Below are 19,685 nucleotides of genomic sequence, written 5' to 3'. Positions count from 1 at the left end.
ATCGGTTGTTTTAAAAGATTACGGAATTTTCTTTTTCGATTTGTAACATGGAACCAATAGGTCACATGAATCAGCTTAAAGGACCACATGTGGCCCGTGGGCCGTAGCTTGGGCGACACAGGTTTAAACTGGCATACATGATAATCACTGTTCCGGTGGAACAAATTTACAAAATTCTTTTATTCATTACCACATACAATCAAACATAGTTGAGTTACTGCCCTGGTGGCTAAAAGTTGAAAAACAAATCTGTCAGTATCTCAGTGTTCCTCCGAATGGGGTAACTACGTTTGGACCCAGTGACTAGAACAACTTATTTTCAATTAATTTTGCAGTTACGTCAATGTTCCGACGGAACAGCGATATATTCTCCTACCCTCCCGACACCGCAAGCAGATCCAGCAATTTACAACAAAGATTGCCAAAAAAAAAAGCTCTTAGTGTTACAAAACATTGATGATTGATATCACAAAAATAGCTTAAGAACTCAAGGTATTTTCGAATGGCAACGCAGAATCATTTCATTTAGAACGAGGGATAAAGTCTAGCTAAAGCTTTAAATCTCACCATTCAGAATCAAAGCATCTTTTTTCAGTATATTTTGACATTACAGTTGACGAGAATTTTTTTCCCTTGAAAAATTGCACTCAGTAAAAAAACTCAAATAAAACCATCAACCCATCGCATTTTACTTTTCCTCAAAACAGGATGAGGCTGATCCTAAAAAAACACCACAAATTTCAGCGCAATTACACGGGCGTAACGATAAATCTTGACTCTCATTGAAAATGGTCAAGTAAAATACACCCTTCTGAATGACATTGGAACGTGAACACTGTGATTACGGTTTCGAGTACCAAAGAGAAAAAAAAAATCCTTACCGGCATTTTTCAGTAAGCCTTGCAATTGCACTGAAAAAGGAGTAATGATATGAGAAGATCGAGTTTTTTTACTTAACTCAAACTAGTTGCTATTGTTGTCTGGGCTTTTCTATTCAAAAAGGCGGTTTAGAAATGCCTCTCCCTTATTTTCGTTTTCACTTTCTCTGGGTCACAAAGCAAACAATCTGTTCTCGGGATCGTTGTTTGTTGTTGAAACTAGGCTTATTTAAAGCACTCAAATGTGCTCCTCAAATGAGAGATATTCTTTTGGCGGCAAACCGTCTTCAACGCTTGGCATTGTAATCTTTTTTTGTTTAAAAATAACAGGATGGATTTGTATTTCAGCCACGTCGATCAAACTTACTGCAGAAAATTCTTGAGAGCGAGAAAAAGAACAGTAAGATGAAGTTCTCAAAAGCTGCTCTCAACTGCAGTCAACAATAGAAGAGTTTCCATCTATGAGCTGTCTTCACCTAACGTAATCATTTGTTTCAACTCTTCACCATTTTTTTTTTCATATATATAAATAGGAGTAATAGAACTAAGGGTTTGGCTTATTAGAGTGATATGCTAGTAATCGACCCCAGGAGCATAAAATTATAAAGAACTAAAATAAATAAGTAGATCTTCTTTATCTGAGTGTTAAACAAATTTTCTAGCACTCCCTGAATGCATCCATGAACGTTTTAGGCAAAATCCAGGCTATTTACGCATAAAAATAGTTTGTGGTGACTATAGGACTCCTGCAGTTCTTTTGGTAAAAATTAAGTCCTGATCAAAGGTATGGAAAATCAGTTTATTTTCAATTCATCCGATTCGTCGATTTTGTCCAATTTTGTCCATTCTATCCAATTTCTCCCGCCGCTCCGGACTTTTTACTAAAAAGTGGACAAAAAAAGCAACCCTGACTTACTGCTTACTTTATGTCATAAGATCTTGGGTTTTCAACAGAGGCCTACGGCTCTTAGGATTTCATTCGAAACTCTTGGGTTTTATTGATGAGAAATATACATTTATTAAGTATTTAAACGATAATACAGGAAGTTTTCCCTAAAATATAGTAAAATGAAATTTTCTTTCATGCTCATGTTGTAACCATACATGAAGATGGCTTTGGGAAGAAACAAAAAAGGAAAAAAAAAACACGCAAGAATGATAGAAAAAAGGAAGAAAAAATCCCCCCCCCCCCCCGCCTTTGATGTGATTGCTTTTCTGATGACGAAAATATTGCCTCCCTATTGAGTCAAAACATTTTAAAAAAAAAAAAAAATTGTATTGGCAGACGATTTTACCCCTCGCCCCCCCCCCCCCCTTCTTTTTTTACCCGACTGCGAGTGCGCGACGCAAAGGATGGTAATGTGTTTTATCAGTCTATGTATGTATGTTTGTTCTTGTGTGGCGTTGTACAGGCTAAACGCCTTGGCCGATTTTGATAATTCATACATCAATCGATTTGTATTAACCTCGGTAGTGTCACCAAACACATGACAGAAATCAAAATTCACCATATCAACAATCAGTCATTATTTTGTCATTTCTGGGATCGTGTCGCATGCTATCTGCGTACAACACAGCGAGCAACAAATGCAGTTAGCGTTTCCACTGCCTGAATTTTTTGTTTAAAGTCTACAAATTCGATTTTAATCTCTAACATGTTGCATTTGTTTTGCCTTGATTCAAGGGACTGAGTTTCGTAACGTGTATTTTCTTGATTTGCTTTTTTAGTTTGGCGAGAAAGATTTGACTGACGACGTTTCCGATTTCGCGTCATCATGAGTTATACGGGTTGTTTCTACAGGGTGTTCCGTTTTAACCTGCAATATCTATATTTTCGCAACAGTTAGTCCTAGATTTATACTTCCAATTGCAAAATTGTTCAAAATCAGATTCAGAGTTAAGATATTAAAAATCTGAAGCAAAAATAAAAATTAGTCAAAAAATACAAAATTTAACTTTTTATACGGGCCCTAGGTCCCCCACTATTGTTAGAGAAAAAATCTCTAATGAAAACTATTACTGAGATTAAAACAAAAAAAAAAAAAAAAACTTGACATTTGTGCGGCCAAAATTCAAAGAGATATTCCAGTTCCAAGTTTTAAGGGACCAAACAGAAGATGAGATTGGAACTTTTCGTCAATGACAGGTCGTCCCCCCCTCCCCCCAAAGTAAGAAAAACAAAATATCTATATTTTTCATTGCTATTCAAAAATAAACGCCAATGTTATGCCTAGATACGCAAAAACACAATACAAAACCTCGAACAATTTGAAAAACCATATTTTATACACACATATAATTTTCAACACTTGTTAACCGCTATATTTTCCCCCAAAAGGTGTTATTGACAGCGAGTGAAAAGTGGTGTAAGTCACAAAACGCTGCGTTTTATATCTCGGAGAATATTGGTCGTATTAGTTTCAAACTTTTTGTGTTGAAATTGTTTTTCAACGGAGATTATTTCTTTAAATATAATTAAGGGGACCTGAGGCCTGTAAAAAAAGTTAAATTTTGTATTTTTTGACTTTTTATTTTACTTCAATTTTTCAATATCTTAACTCTGCATCAGATTTTGAACATTTTTGCAATTATAAGTATGCATCTAGAACTAACGGTTGTGAAAATAAAGGTCTTGCAGGTGAAAACGGAACACCCTGTATAGCTGCGATGTGGTTGACTAAGTTCGCACATTTTTGCTAAAGGTCAAGCAATGTAGCTTAAAGCCGAGGTAAAATAATCAGTAGTTCAGATCACTGCAAGCTACTTCATAAACCTCACGATATAAACTCAATGAAACGAGAAATTCGAAATTTACCGTCTTATAATCACAATAACTAAGTTAATGAACATTAACTAAAACGGTTAAAATAAAAAATAATTATTAAATACAAACAAAAAACCCGACTGAGTGAAAAAAAAGGAAAAAAAAAGAAAGAAAAACATAATCCCAGAAGTTTCGAATTTTATTGAATACTACTGAATAACTACACCATTGAAATAGTTTTATAATCGATACACACATAAAACAAATCACAAATTCAAAAGCAGAATAGAAGAATCAACAGTCGGGGCAGATTTCTTTTTAAACCAAGGAACCCCGTAAAATTTGAATGAACCCCAACTGTCGATCCTTCTATTCTGCTTTTGAATTTAGGATCTGTCTTATGTGTGTATCGATTATAAAATTATTTCAATGGTGTAGTTATTCAGTAGTACTTAATAAAATTCTAAAGTACTGGGCCTATATATATATATATATATATATACGCAGTCGGGTTTTTTGTTTTCATTCAATAATTATTGAAATTGCTCCAAAGAAATAATTATTGAAAGGTCAATGTTAGTATTTTTTTCCATATTTTTTTTACTTTAGCATTTTGAAAATTTAATAATCAACCAAATACCGAAAAAAAAGCAAATAAACTAAAATCACATGATCTTGGATTTTCTTTCCTTAATTTTGGGAATTTTATGAACCTTATCTTCGATTTTGTGAAAACTCCCATTAGCATCCATGTCAACAAATATATAAATAAGACCTTCAAAATTCTTGAATGCATCCTCCTACGCAACCTCATTCTAACAAAAGGAATCCATCGAGGAAGTTCCAATCCGAGATCCCCACTTCCAGAATCAAGGTCAAAGGTAGCACCAGACTCCGACCAGCCACACGAGTTGGAAGATACACAGCCCGGAGGTTTTCTCTTTTTCCCCATCCCCTTTCTCCACCTTTCAATCATTGGATGCTTCTGTAAGTTTAATAACCGGGGGAAAGTTTCGAAGGAAAGTTGCTGCAAAGCGATCGTTTCTTTGAGATGGTTACGCAACTACAAAATGCAGTGTCACTGTTCCAGTTTCAACATCTCATGCCGAGGTGTCTTGGACTACAATCAGTGTCGTAGCGGAGAGAGCGGTCCGCCCCGGGCGGCATACTTTTCAGGGCGGCCATTCAGCACTTTCGATGTGAAAAAAAAATAAAATAAGAAAATCATGCTTTAAATATGTTACTTGAATCAAAGAAAAAAAAAACCCTTCGAAATGTAAGGTTTTGGTATGACGGAACGGTCATTTCAGTGTTCGGAGTTGAAATATTTCCATAGTAAGCCCCTGAACCTTCCTCATTCACTTGACGTCCTCTAAGACAGACTAAATTGTATTTTTAAAACTTAAATTTCGGAAAATATTCAAATAATATCAAATATATTTCTGCAATATAATATCTGTTTCTGTATATAAATATCTAATATATTTCTGTAAAAGTTGTTTCTTTGCCTGTGCTGAGTTAATGCGGGGAAAACAATTCGTTGGAATTTTGTTACCGAATAAAAGCTGACTCCCTATCGTCCCCCAACGGCTGAAACTGACTGCAGTTTTGATGAAGATTCGGTAGAGAACCCCATCCCCCCAAAAGGTTACTTTTAACTGCAATTTTTGATGTAAATTCAGAATATTTCTCCGAGATAGGCGCCAGACCCCCCCCCCCCCCTTTTTTTGTGAGAAGAGTACGCGTTAAATTAGATTCCCTTTGCTTCCTTAAATGAAGTTTTCCTTTTAAGTTCGATAATTTTCAATGGTTTAATGTATTAGATGTGTCCCAATGAGAGGGCGGCAAATAGAGGAACCACCCCGGGAGATAGAAACTGTAGCTACGCCATTGACTACAATCCTACAATTTTATTCGAGATGAAAGATAGAAATTTATAGAATTTAAATCTATTAATATATTTTATAGACATTATAACACTGAATATCTGTTTATTAATCCTTTTTGCTGTTATTTTCACGACCTAAACCGGAAGTTATCAAATCTTTAAACATTAGAACCGACGTAAAACTTGTTATACTTTTGTTTTGTCGTCTCCACATTTATTTGAACGTCATATGCTAAACGAACAGAAAAGAAAATTTTTAATGTTTAAAACAGAATTTTAGGCAGAAATGACTGTAAATCCACATTTATTTACTGTTAAAACTCAAAAGGTTCAAGATTCCTTTGAAATTGTGTTTATTTAAAACTCAGAAGTTATCTGAAGTTAATTAATAATAATAATAAAACTGAACTTCGTTTGGCTTTGTATTTTCATTTTATAAAATAATTTTAGAAGCTAGTTGTCGAATAATCCAAGTAAACCATTCTAGTTTTCATTGATGTTATGAATTTCTGAAAATAAAATTGAAGCACCTAGAAGCTAAGGGGTTAAGCGTTAAATTAACAATTTCAGATAACTAGCACAAATTCAGGGCATTAATCAGTGGAAGTTCCTCATTCTACTATCAAGTTGATGCCCAAGAATAGAGTTCTAAAAAAAGTTTCTTGTTGTCTTACCTTCCATCACTCCCTTGACACTTACGATTCTTAAACACTATGAATATTGAATAACCTGGAAGTAAAGGAGTGTAAGCAGGGTTGGCAAGGTTTTTCCCACCCCCGGTTACCATGGTAAAAACCGGTATTTACCGTCCTGGAAAAAACTGATTTTTAAAAACATAAATATCAATCCAAAACAATCTTTATAAATATCACAATTGAGTTCTAATTAAATAATAGCTTGGAAGATTGAAAAAAAAAATAGAAAATTTACAAAAATAGACAACGAAGTGGATTTATTTATAAATATTTACACAGCACGGAGATTATTAATCATAATCCTATTCATATTCTTCGTCTTCTACTTACACATTGGGTTTTAGCATCATGTAACAAAACACAGATGCTTTTGCAGTGTTTGTAATGCCGTCAGAGAAAAATGTGTTCGACTGATTTGTCAAACATTCCATTTGAGTGGACAAGAATCTGGCAACAACTGTTACTGATGATGCCAAAGAACATTCTGTGTAAATATCACACCGAAACAATATATATATATATATATATATATATATATATATATATATATATATATATATATATATATATATATATATATATATATATATATATATATATATATATATATATATATATATATATATATATATATATGCTTAATAGGTCTACTTAAAAATGTAATAAAAACTTTATTTACATATATTAAACACAAATTATTTTCTGCTTCTCCTGATGATCCCGGTATTTTTCAATTTAATAATTTTACTTTATTATGTTCTAAAATATTTATTTAGGAAATTAATTATTGTTAAAAACTTCTGTGAGCAAATGCAATAATTCTTATTTATTTGTATTCCTTTCCTGCAGAATAATTTTAAACCCAAGGGAATTTTGTAATAACTATTTATTTCTAACTTTCATTTTACACATCAGATTCAGAAAGACAAAATATTTCTTACATATTGTTATTTGGAAGTGTTTCCCCGTTTTTACCACTTTTCCCCTGTATTTATCACTTTTTCTCAGTTTTTCCCGGAGGGATGGGAAAAACAAGTTTTGGACGGGAAAAGGACAACCGTGGGTGTAAGTTCCAAAATGTAAAATGTGGAGGTAACTATAGTTAGTACAAATGGTCAGGGGCGGATCCAGCTTCTAGTTTTAGAGGGAGTCATTATCGGAAAGGGAGGGGTCAACGCGTAATTTAATGCTGAAAAAGTGGGTTTGGAGCTTTTTTTCTTTTTTTGAAATACAGTGAAATCCCGTTGCAACAAACTTCAAGGGATTACAAATTTTGTTCGATGCGACGGGAATTTCGTTGAAATGGAATCCAAACAATGTTCCAGCAATTAAATTGGGATTAAAAATACATTTCGTTGAAACGGAAATTTTGTTGCATTGGTTTTCGTTATAACGGGATTTTACTGTATAAGTCCCAAAAATACAGTTTTAGAACATATTTTGGACACTTAACGAAGGTTATGACCTCCTCCCCCCCCTATATTCTGGATCCGTGCTGGTAATGCCGTTGTGTTAGCTGTTTAACGAAGGTCCATATGAAGGGGAACAATTTTAAAAGGGTACTCTTCCTCAAAATCATCTCCCCATCCCCCCCCCAAAAAAAATAAATAAATAAATAAATAAAATGATCTAAAAGGACCCTTTTATCTCCTGGAACGAAACCTTTTTGTTACTCATTACTGGGTAAAAAGCGAAACATTTCTCAAAAAAATTACGATAGCAAAATCAGATCCTTCACTATAGTAAAAACGCGATCTTCAAGAAAATCACTACCACAAAAAAGGTGTCGTGCACAGATGATCCCCCGTACGTTTCGAAAAGGTAAGGGCTGTTCTTGAAGTTGTGACAATGAGGAGGGAGAAGATGTGACTCAATAATGGTAGAGGAAACACATCCGTTTCGGGGCAAGAGTGGTACTAGCAGCGTTGGTAGGTTTTGTTATTCACCATGGTGTAGAAAAACTCTCCAAAAGAAAGGCTACTTAGAGGGGATGAGCGTTACACGCGTTTCACTCAAAACTTTAAAAAAAAAAAAAAATCATTTTGATTCGCGCTGTCTCAATTTTCTTCAAATGTTATTTACTGCTCAGACAACAGGGCTAAAAAGATCAATTGAGGCAGTGAGAAGCAAAGGGATGTAAGTGGCAAAATTAAAAATTTGGAGATAACCAGTACATATAGTAGGTGAACCTCTCCTCTGTCTTGGGGCAAGAGATGGTACTAGTAGCACTGGTAGTTGCTGCTGTTCAGCATGATTTAGAAAAAAATTTCAATGAAAGACCTAGGATGCTATCTTTTAACGCGTTTTACTCAAAACTTGAAAATGTCCACCTGCATCCCTTTGCTCTCGCTGCTTCAATTCAGTTCTGCCTCTAATTAATACGCTGCAAAACTTGTAAAAAAAATATTTTTAAAAGGTAAAGTCGAGTCTCGACTTAAACGAGGGATGCGTTCCAAGTTCCCTCGCGCAAGTCGAAATTTCGCGTTGTATAGAAAAAGGTATGCATAAGACTTTTTTTTTTTATAAACATACCTAATTATTTTAGGCATTTGTAAACACCTCTGAAACTGTTTTAAACCATTTCTTAACTACATACATATTTTCATTTCTCGCATAAAAAAAGGAGTTTTTACAATATTTTTAAAAAGTTGTATTACTCAACATTGTTATGATGCACAAAATCAATTGATTCAGAGAGAGATAAATTAATGGGAGAGAGAGAGAGAGAGACAAAAATAAACAGTATGGTACGTACAGTATTTAGTACTGTACGTATCGTAGTACTTTTTATACTGTTACTTGTGAAAAACTCGAGTTATAACTAGACTTGCCAGACGTTCCGGTTTAACCGGGGCAGTTCCTGTTTTCGGACAAAATCCCGGTGTCCCGGCCGGTTTACTTTACATCCCGGTAAAATATAAATTTGATTACATATGACCAAAAAAGTCTAAAAACAATTAACGGAAGAATTATTTAGTGTAACTACTATGTCATTTGCAACATTGACTAGTAAAATCAATATTGGATTTGCTTGTAAGGTTTTTTACAGCAAGAATCAAAAAAGATTTTCCAAAAAAGGTCTTAGCTAATAAAAAGCACATGTTGCTTTTGTTCAAATTTTTATTCCTCATTCAAATTGTTTATCCTTACTAAATTAACTTATAATATAAATATTAACCTGCAGGAAATAAAATGTTTAAATTTATCTGGTTGTGTCACTGCTGGTTTAGGTTCACAAATAATTAGTAACCATTTACTCATAGCGTTGAAAATGAACTATCCTCTAAAACAGTAAAAGTCAGCCAGAGTATCCTTATGAATACTTACGACGTTGGGGGAGGGGGTGTGAGTGGAGCATTCCGGTGTCCCGGTTGAACATATCAGAAATATGGCAAGTCTAGTTATTACCAATTCACGTTAGTCGAATTACGTTGTAGCACGAGTCTACTGTAGTTATTTAGTTACTCGCTCTAAAGTCGTGCACTTAAAATGATACATGAAGGATTGAAATATGTTTTACATTTATTTTCCAGGATAAAAAAAACAGTCGACCGTTTTAACCCTTTTGTTTGAATAAAGGAGGGGAAAAAATATCAGTCAGTCAGCATTAAAAACTTTTGAGTGTTTTAAGACTGCAGATACATAAATCAGAACAAAGTAAAAACTGGAAAAGGGGGCGGGGCGGGATAGTAGCTTGTTTTGCATCATTCACGGTCGAACGAATCATAAAAGAACGAATATGCATTCGCGCCAGTAAAGGATGAGTAAATGCCTTTTTTGTTTCCTTTTTGTGGCATCAAGAGTTTTAGGAGAGTTGCAGAAGAGAGCGATTCCATGACAGCTTCATAAATGCTGAGAAATGGTTCTGTCTGGAAAAATGACAAGACTAGAAAAGAAACGTTCATTTGCAAGTGAATAGAACTTCGTGAATTAAACATCGTATGCATACGCAAAATTTGGCGACGATACAACTCATATACCATAAACTCATACCAAGGAATGGTTTCTATTCAAAAGATTTTTTTTTCTTTTTTTTGATAAGTAGAAGAAAAGAAAGTAATGTCGAAAAATTATTTCTAATTTAACAGCGTGTAAAGACTCGAGATTTTTTTGCGTCCCTGAGAGCAGATTATTGAAGAATCAATGCTGTAAGCAGTATCCGACAAATTTCTGGCTATTAAAAAATAATTCAACGACTAATACTTTCAGAACAGGGATCTTTCGGAAACTATGTCATACTGAATTCCAGTTAGCGAGATAGGAAGAACGAAAAAATTTTCCCTACGGTAATTTGACGCATTTGAAAAAAAAAAAAAAAAAAATAAGTTTATAGCAGTGTAAACTGTTAGCTTATTTAATGAAACTAAATGGGGTAGTTTCCGACATTTGGAAAGTATTTTTTCTGCTTAAAAACATTGGATTGGACAACTTTAATATTAAAAAAAAATATATTTCAATCAGCGCGCAGATTCAAATTTATTTTTTGCGCTTCTGCGCGTGGCATCAGAGATGATGAAATGCCATTCACTGATGCCATTAGTGCACAGCGCAAATTATCATGTCCTGCCAACGCGATTGACAGCAAAGTGTAAACATTTACTGAGTCAATGGAGTAGCGCGCTAAAGTACATCACTTGTAACGTCATCAAGACCACGCCTCATTTCTAAATTTGGACATTTAAAAAAATTAAATAAAAAATAACTGTTGGAAAAATCAAGTTTTTCTCGCTCCATGATTTTTTTTTTTTTTTTGCTTGTTCTATTAACTTTAGTGACTAAAAGTTGTACTTTTGACTGAAGGAAACATCCCCCATTGTCATCTATTTAATAGTTATCAACAATGTACTGACTTACGGGGACCTAAAATCTTAACCATGTGGAACTTTTGATTATCTTCCTAAAATATGAATTTCTTAAGAATGTTTTTTTTTTCCACCTTTTCCTTTGTTTAGTTTTTACCTTTTTTTTTTAAATAAAGATTCCGTTCGTACTACATACGTAAAAGAGTTACAAGAAGATAGTTTTATTGTTTTTGTAACCTCAAGTCTGAAAAGGTTAAAAAAACCATAAACCCTAAGTCTGCGGATGAAAAAAAAAAGTAAATAGAAGAAATATTTTTCTAAAGAAAAATGCATTTGCTCTTTTAAACTTTTTTTTTCAAACTCTTTTCGTGAATTAAAGGAAATAAAGAATGAAGGATTTTAATAATAAAAACCATGCATAACATGTAGGTGAACTCTTTACGACTCTTTTAAAAACAATGAACAAGTTTATCGCATATTTTGCTCTTACAACAACAACTATTTCGTGTGAACTTATTATTTCATTTGTTTTTGTATTTCTGATTAAATCTTTAAATCGAAAGTTAAATTTTAACCAACCGTTTACCATCACTTCATACATAATGCTGTAACAATAAGTAAAAGGAAATAGAAAAACAGTTATTGCTTCATAAAATAAAAAGTTTCAGATTTCTTACCTCTAGAACTTTCAAAATATATATCCTTCCTCAATTTTATTTCCTTAAAAACCTTAAACCTTTAGTTGATACCCGCAGTATTTACTGAAAAGTAATAAAACGTTTGCAAAAGAAACAATCTAGTCCATTTCTTTTTTTTCCCCCGAAGCTTAAACCTTCAACAGAAAGCAATGAAACGGATATTCAGAGATATTTTTTGCCATTCTTCTGCTGTAGATTCATTACATTTCTTCATCAATGAAGATTAAAGATTTTGCTAGGATATTAAAAGAACACCGCTGCTCACTGAATACTGCGATTTATTTGTTTTTTTACAAAAACGGAGTTATTTTTTTTTATTATTGCAATGCGGGGTGAAAAAAGATTCAAAGGAAATAGTGAATAATTTAAATTGTTGGGGCTGTGTATATCTAACGACAAACAAAATGAAAGTATAAAATGCTGAATCTACAGTTGCGGATGTTATATTTTTAAGTGTATGACTCCCATCAGCGCTTTAAACCAGGAAGTTAAACTTAGTCTTTTTATGTATTTAAATGAAGAAATCATTATGTTTTTCTTAATATACAGTAATTAAGATTCTAAAAAATGCTTTGTATTTAAAAAATAATTTTTCATACTGTGATAGTTAAAAGTTAACGTAAGATAGTTATAGATAACGTTAAAAGTTCACCCGCAATGTGTATAATATATTGTACATGAGAGTAAGTTTTTCACAAGCAAAATGCTTTTAAAGTGGAAACTATTATTCAAAGTTTTGAAGAAAAGCTATAAATCACAAATTTTTACTTGTTTGTACCAACTAATACAGGAATATGTAACTAAATGGCCGTAAATGGCTTTTTTTTTTTTTTTTTTTTTCACTTTTAAGTCACTGTTAATGACGAATCGTTTAGTGAATGCTGCTATTAGGTAACTGTAATTCAGTGATTTTTTTTCCTTTGCTTTTTTTACATATTGCTTCGAGAAAAATTCAACAAATAACGCTTTTCATGATTTTTGGGGAAAGTGAATACTTGATTTCAATGTTATTAAACTACGATTTCTTAATGTTATTTAATTTGAAGTATGAATGTCTTCTTTCGAAAAAAAATTGTCGACAAAATTAAAAACTCCTAGTTTCTCCAAATTTGCAATTGCCGAGCAATGCTCAATCGACGAAATAGTACATTATTTTCTTACTTTTATGAAGCTTATCAAAATTTACAAAACTGAAAAGGACTTAATCAAATTCATTCACATTTTTATCAAATGCTCCAACATAAGCATTTTAATGTATTAACTGCTTAAAGTCGTACAGATGACGTATGATATCAAAATAACCGACTTGTAACTGGGTGCTTGAGGCGGAACTGACACTTTCATCCAGGGATGCGAAAATGACCGATGGAATTTTAAAACTTTCGACTTCCAAAATCAGTCTGACTTCTACTCGCATTCCACATCCACCGCCCTGGCAGAGTTAAGGACTCAGAGAAAGAATAACTGATTCCAGCTCTTGGAATTTTAAAGCTTTCAACTCCCGACTCCTTTACCCCCAAATCAGTCCGCCTCCACAAGCACTGGCAGAGTTGCGGACTTTGAAGGAAAAAAAATGACAGACTCCGACTCTTGGAGTTTTAACCTTAGACTCCCGACTCCTTTAACCCAAAAGTCCGACTCAGGCTCATACTTCACAGCCTCAGCACAGTTGAGGACTCTGAAGGATAAGTACCAAGGCTCCAGGTCTTGGAATTTTAAAATTTTCGACTCTCTCCTTTACCCCAAAATCAGTCTGAGTCTGACTCCACAGCACTGCTTTCATCTTCTCCCGAACCAGTCATTAGCTAACTGAATTCGAGTGTACTTATTCTTTGAATGTTGCACTACGCTGTAGGAGTACAGGTCTCTTAACCTTACCCTTTTCTTATCATTATTTAATGAGAATTTTTCTTAAATAAATAATTGAATCGAAAATGGGATAAATCCCTAGAATAAAATGTCATGTAGTCAAGTACTGATTAAGTCAGTTAATTTTAAAACAAATAATACAGTAAAGAAGTGCATGTTAAAATCATCGTATAAAGCTAAAATCAAGGAAACAGGTTTCCTGGGAAAGAAAAACGAAAATGAAAGAGTATGAAATTGCTTCCTTGAAGTTATACCTCCAAGAGTCCGAGCAATGGCGTACTAAGATTGCGTGCAAACGAACATACGCACGGGTTAATATTTTGCTCAAAATTGAAATATTTCAGGACAGTTCTTCTATAATACTCTGGTGGATATTCGTTAAAAAATAATAAAAACTATAAAAGTACTTATTTTCGCTGGTTGTAGTTTTCGCAAAAAGGAAGATATTGGCGATTTCGCGAATTTTATATGAAGAGAACCAAAAGTTGATTACATAATATGCAAAGTTGAAATACTTAGCGAGGCTAAAATTTTCGTAATTATGACTGGCTCGCGAAAATAAGTGCGTTTAGAGCAAAAAACGTTTTTAATTCTTATGCACTATTTTTTTTAATCATACAGATATGATTCCGCATTTCTTGGGGAAAGAATAGAAAAGTCTTCTTTGAAAATGTACCACTGAGCAGTCTGAGTTACTGTCTTTAGACTAGAGAAGAAGGGAAATACATCACTATATTAAAGGCAGCGCACATGAATCTATTAGGGTCTGTTCGCGGAAGATCAGAAATTTTTTCCTGCACGTGACAGCTCAATATTTCAGTTTTAAAAATGTTTTTTAAAAAATTCAGATAAAAACGTACCTATGAAATTTTGGGGCGAAAATTTTTAGGTGAAACTTTTTATGCGAGGGTTTTGAAATTCTGACCTGCAACCTTTTTGTGTGACGGAAGTGACGTAGTTGCTTTTAATTGTTGCTGAAAACAATGAAAAAAAATAGCAAGTATAAACTTAGTTTTGTTAATAAATTTAACAAATTAATTTCAATCCTAAACTTAAGCAAGCAAATATTTGTGAATTTGGAAATTTTAAACCTTTCAAATAATGCAGGTTTTCGAAGATGTCTTTGATTCAAGTCAATATGTCAGTTTAAAAGCGAAATGCACATTGCTTAAGTTCATCCTTGAAATTAGTTTGTTAATTTTTATTAACAAAACTACCTCTATAATTGCTATTATTTTTCATTGTTTCTGGCAATTGAAAAGCAGATTTCAAGTATTGATTGTTTTTTTTTTTCATTGTTGATCATCTATTTTCTTCACAGAAGCATACAATTTGGCTCTAACTATGCCTAAGCCACGCGCAGAAAGAACAAGGCCGTGGCGTGATTTAAGACGTGCGGATGAAGTGACATTTCAGAATACAAAAAGAAAAGAAAAAAGTCACTTCTATCGTGTGTTTTCACGATGCACTTTTTTTTTTGGGGGGGGGGTATTGCTTTAGAGCTGTCACGTGCATTACAAAATGTTTGATTTTCTGTGGAATAGCCCTCTATCTGCTTCTTTTTGAAGCTAACCCTAAAAAATACTAAAAATACTAGGAACGCTAAATAGGTATATATTTAAAAAATCTCGAACAATAAATGGATATTTTTTAAGCATTAGAAGTATAAAACGGATGTACAAAAGTTTGTCCCGTATGTGTGTTTGCTATTTTATTAAATAGCGATAAAATGTTAATTTATCACAAAAATTTCTTTATTGCTTTATATTCTTGCACTGAAGAAATAGTTCTTCGTTATTCCGAAACGTGATTACAAATTTCTCTGCTACTGTGTTTCTATTTACGTTAGAAATTGAAGTCTACATTCGGTACGAAAGTAAAGATGCACCAATATTCTTCATTCTTCATAACAGAGCTGTCGTTACTAGTCAGGGACTCCCAGAAATAAAATTTTTGGGAGGGCGGAAATTCTCAACTTGTGGAGTGGAACTCCAAATTTTTCCGAATAATGATAATTTTGCCAAATGGAACTCCAAATTTCACAGAATCGTCAGACAAAATTTACCGAATAAGGAAATTTTTGGAAGATCACGATCCCTGGACATCCGGTTGGGCAGGCCTGTCATTTCAAATATTTTCGAGGGGGGGGGGGACAAATGGTTAACTTAATACATTTTATAGGAAAAAACAAAATACGTACAAAAATGAAAATTTCATTATGTTTCTAAAATTCATAGGGGGGGGGGGTAATTGATACTCTCCCCCCCCCTAATCCCCAAATGACGGACCTGCATCAGAGTGCCCCTCTTTTCATTGTAGTTAAACATATTAGCGCATAAGCGCACTCCACTCTGACATCCAAACTGAATTTTGTTTGCAACTAACATAAAAAATTTAATCTTTAAAGTTTTGAAATATTTGCACCTCTTTAAATACTTTATAACGTGGAAGTTGTGCAGTAAGCAGAGATATGTAGAACGTCAAAACAATAACCTTCTGGCTGCTCAATATTATTTAATGAAGAAGCTTAAAAATAGACTTTTTTTAATGGAAAGAAAAAACAAATTATGTAAAAATAAGCATAGTTTTATCATAAATTCATACAAATTTCATCAGAAATTAAAGCTTAAAATGATTAACCTCAAAGCAAGGTTCAAGCCTAAGTCAAAATTGCGCACCAAATTTTGAGCTTCTACTCACTCCCCAACCAATTTCAGTTTTTCTTTTTTACACATGTCTTTGAGGATCTTTTTTTCTCCTTCTGTTTTTAAGTATTTTTAAATTATTTATTCATTTATTTTGGGTTAGGAGATGTGCAGCTTACAAAATGACGAGCTATGAATCTGGATATTCTAGAAAATACATTACTTTGACATTTAAAATATGAAATAGAAGGATTAGGTTTTGAAATACGTGTACGGGGTGGAAAAAACTCACGCGCACATAGAAATCGCAGAATAAAGCCAATTTTGCTGCATTTAAGTTGTTCCGTTTTCTTCTCTTGACATCTTGGGTTAGTCTGGTTTGTTTCTGAGAGTTGCTAAAACCGTTTCTACCAATCTGTGTGTCCGTTATTTTGCTTACTATTTCATATCTTTTTTTTTAGTTACACGCAATATATATATATATATATATATATATATATATATATATATATATATATATATATATATATATATATATATTTCTCTTTAATTTTATTATGTACCCCACGAGGTCTATCATTTAGGGGTCAACTGCCCTCCTGGCTTTGGGAAATTGAAATGTTTGCAGGTAAGTGGGCATGGTTTTCACTGTTTTTATATTGAGTACATACCCTTTGCCCCCCCCCCCCCCCTCTCCGCCTGGAAATATTCGAAATAACGAACCTGTAATCTGGATTATCTGAGTTGATGCTCGTCCTGACAAACTCGATTTATCGAGAGTCAACTGTATCTTTTATTAAAAACTTGTTTATGATCCTTATGTACGTGACTATACGCAAAAAAGCTTGACTTCTTTCAACCCTGTTCCGGTTTTCCACTGTCCATAAAGTAATCAGGTAGCGAAAAAATGAATTTTTTGAAAGTCAATAAATCTTTGCTATTGAAAGCTTCTTTCAAACAGGGGTGCCCACCTGAAGGGGGGGGGGGCATGGCGCAGAATGCGGCATTGAAATTTTTAGGGGAGTTGTTTCGAGGGTTATTTTTCTCATTTTTAGGGGATTCTTACGCTTGGGGGTCTTTACGATCTTTAGGGGGTGAGTCCTTGCTCGTAGGGAGGTGGGCACCCCTAAATTTCAGCAGCAAGTTTAACTGACACCGAAAGATCCTTAAAGAAGAAAAAAACATGTATTGTGTAAGATTCCGTACTTAATACCATGCAACTATCTTTCAACGTTAGTTCTTTATTGGTTCAACTGAGTTCCAAAGTACTTTTACATTACGCGATTATCTCAGATTTTGAAAACGATTGCTATGATTTCATTAACTAACTACATTGCAAGAGGAAGAGTGGGTGTCTCGTGCCAAATTTACTTTTCATGTTAAATCTGACATTCAGTGACACCCCCCCCCCCTCCAATATTACAAAGCCCTTCAAAAGTGAGACCCCCCCCACAAAAAGGAAAAAATGCCCTATCCCCCCCCCCCCCTCCTTAAAATTTTACTGGCACATTCTGCGCCAGGACTCTCGAGCCTTGATAGACATTCCTCCATACTAAACATCTAAAAAAAGGAAGAAGGAAAAAAAAAAACACCACTGCGCCCCTCCCCCTCTTCCCTCAAGTATATGTTCTGATATTCATTTGAAAAAATCCGAACACTTTATCCTAATGTCATATGAATTCTTACATGGAACTTGATATGCAGAGCTTTCGTTTAACATTCAATTTAAAGAAAAGTTAACATCTTTTCAAGAAATCTATGCAATTAAATACGAAGCTTCGTATCAGAGAAGGAAAATAGATGAAGCGCTCCTTGTATACTTCAGTGCACACTTATTCCAAATCTAAAGTATTATTTTTTTAAGTTAGAAAAATAAGTTAGCACAAATACCTGTGAATAAAGTGATTTTGAATGCTGATGTCCATCTGCATAATGTGGGTGCCTTAGTAGATTGTGCAAGTTCTGCGCACTGGTGGCATTTGCTACTTGATTATTTCCCAACAGCATCAGGAGAAAGATGATAAGACACTTCAGATGCATATTTTCCCAAATAATCACAACACTAGTACCCACATAATCCAAAGGCGACGGTATCACACTTTTTCATTCGCAGAGATTGTGTTTTGGAAAAAGAACTACTTCTCACACACATATTGACAGCCAGAAGTGTTTATCATCTGACAGGCATGGTGAAATGGAAATTTAAAATTGTGATTAAAATTGCGATTTTTCACGGCTCTCGGAATGGACAATGTACAATAAACACACACATGTGATTCGTGAGAGCGGCTCTGAACTTTTCACCCATACACGTGGTGCGCTTTCAGTGTTTGAAATAAGCTCCCGCATCTTTCGTACTCGAAGACGTTCTCCCGACCGGCATCGCCAAAACTGGTTCGCAATGCCAAATTGGCGACGGTATCTCTCTGACCACTGCGATAGTGAAAGTACGGATAAAGGATTGAATGAAAAAACTCTTTTGTATTATGCACATGTTTATATCCCTCTCAAGGTAGGAAATGTGGAGCAAGGTGAAATAGTAAACTTACATTTCTCAAAATTAAGAAAAGAGAAATTCTATTTGAAAATTACAGTACATCAATAGACAACACTATATATTTATAGTGTAACTAACTTGTATTGAAATATTCCTTTTTAGCAGTATATCTTCAAATAAAAGTGAAGAATAATCTCTTTGCTCTATGTACGGATCAAAGGGATGCGTTAAAATATTTTTCTCGTGTAACATTTTTTTGTTTTATTATTAAATATAACTAGAAAACCGCCCGTGCACGCGTCAAAGTATGACGGGTGAAAATTGCTTTTACATTTGAACGAAGCAATTGCCTCTTTGCTGATATTTTTATAACTGAAATTTCAACCCTCACTCCAGTGGATAAACCCTAAACCCCAGTAGATAGCGTTAATTTTTGACCACCCTTTTCGATTCTTCATTCTCCTAAAATTTCTGCCTTTCCAGTAAAACAGTTAAGATAACGGATCCAGTTCAGCTCTTGTCAAAATAAAGCATTTCCCTGCATATCAAACATGGATAAAGATATTTGTAAAATATTATAAAATTATCATGCCGTGGCACGAGTTTCATTGTTGGTGACGTCAGGAGCGTTACTCGATCATTCGCTATTATATATATGAGGATTTTCTTAAAAGGAATAAATTAACGAATGGGTGAAAATAAACAAATGAAATAATAAAGTACTGACTGTATGAATTAATTACATAATGAATAATTCAGCAAATGAGTTAACGAATTAGTAAATGAATAAGAAAATAAGTGAATGAGTGCATTTGACAATCTGTGCAGCAACATTCAAAAGGAAAACATGTCTAATGTGAAGTAACTAAATACTCCCAATGATCATTAGTCGGTCTCAACTGATATCTGAAATGATTAAGGTGAAAAAAACAACGTAAATAAAGCACAA

At 33.8% G+C, this 19,685-nt stretch overlaps 1 protein-coding gene across 1 annotated transcript in view; it reads right to left on the bottom strand.

Annotated features, from left to right (window-relative positions):
• The window catches only part of LOC129223422 (uncharacterized), a 163,971-nt gene extending 145,568 nt beyond the window's left edge, over positions 1-18,403 (bottom strand). The window contains exon 1 of the mRNA XM_054858022.1: positions 18,130-18,403. Coding sequence (XP_054713997.1) covers positions 18,130-18,279 — 150 coding nt within the window. The 5' untranslated portion in view covers positions 18,280-18,403. The remainder of the gene's footprint in view (positions 1-18,129) is intronic.
• Positions 18,404-19,685: the final 1,282 nt, after the last annotated feature.

Source organism: Uloborus diversus, chromosome 5 (assembly GCF_026930045.1).
Source record: "Uloborus diversus isolate 005 chromosome 5, Udiv.v.3.1, whole genome shotgun sequence".
Lineage (NCBI taxonomy): Eukaryota > Metazoa > Arthropoda > Arachnida > Araneae > Uloboridae > Uloborus > Uloborus diversus.
The sequence above is the reverse complement of the archived record's forward strand: the minus strand, read 5'-3'. Positions and strand labels throughout refer to the sequence as shown.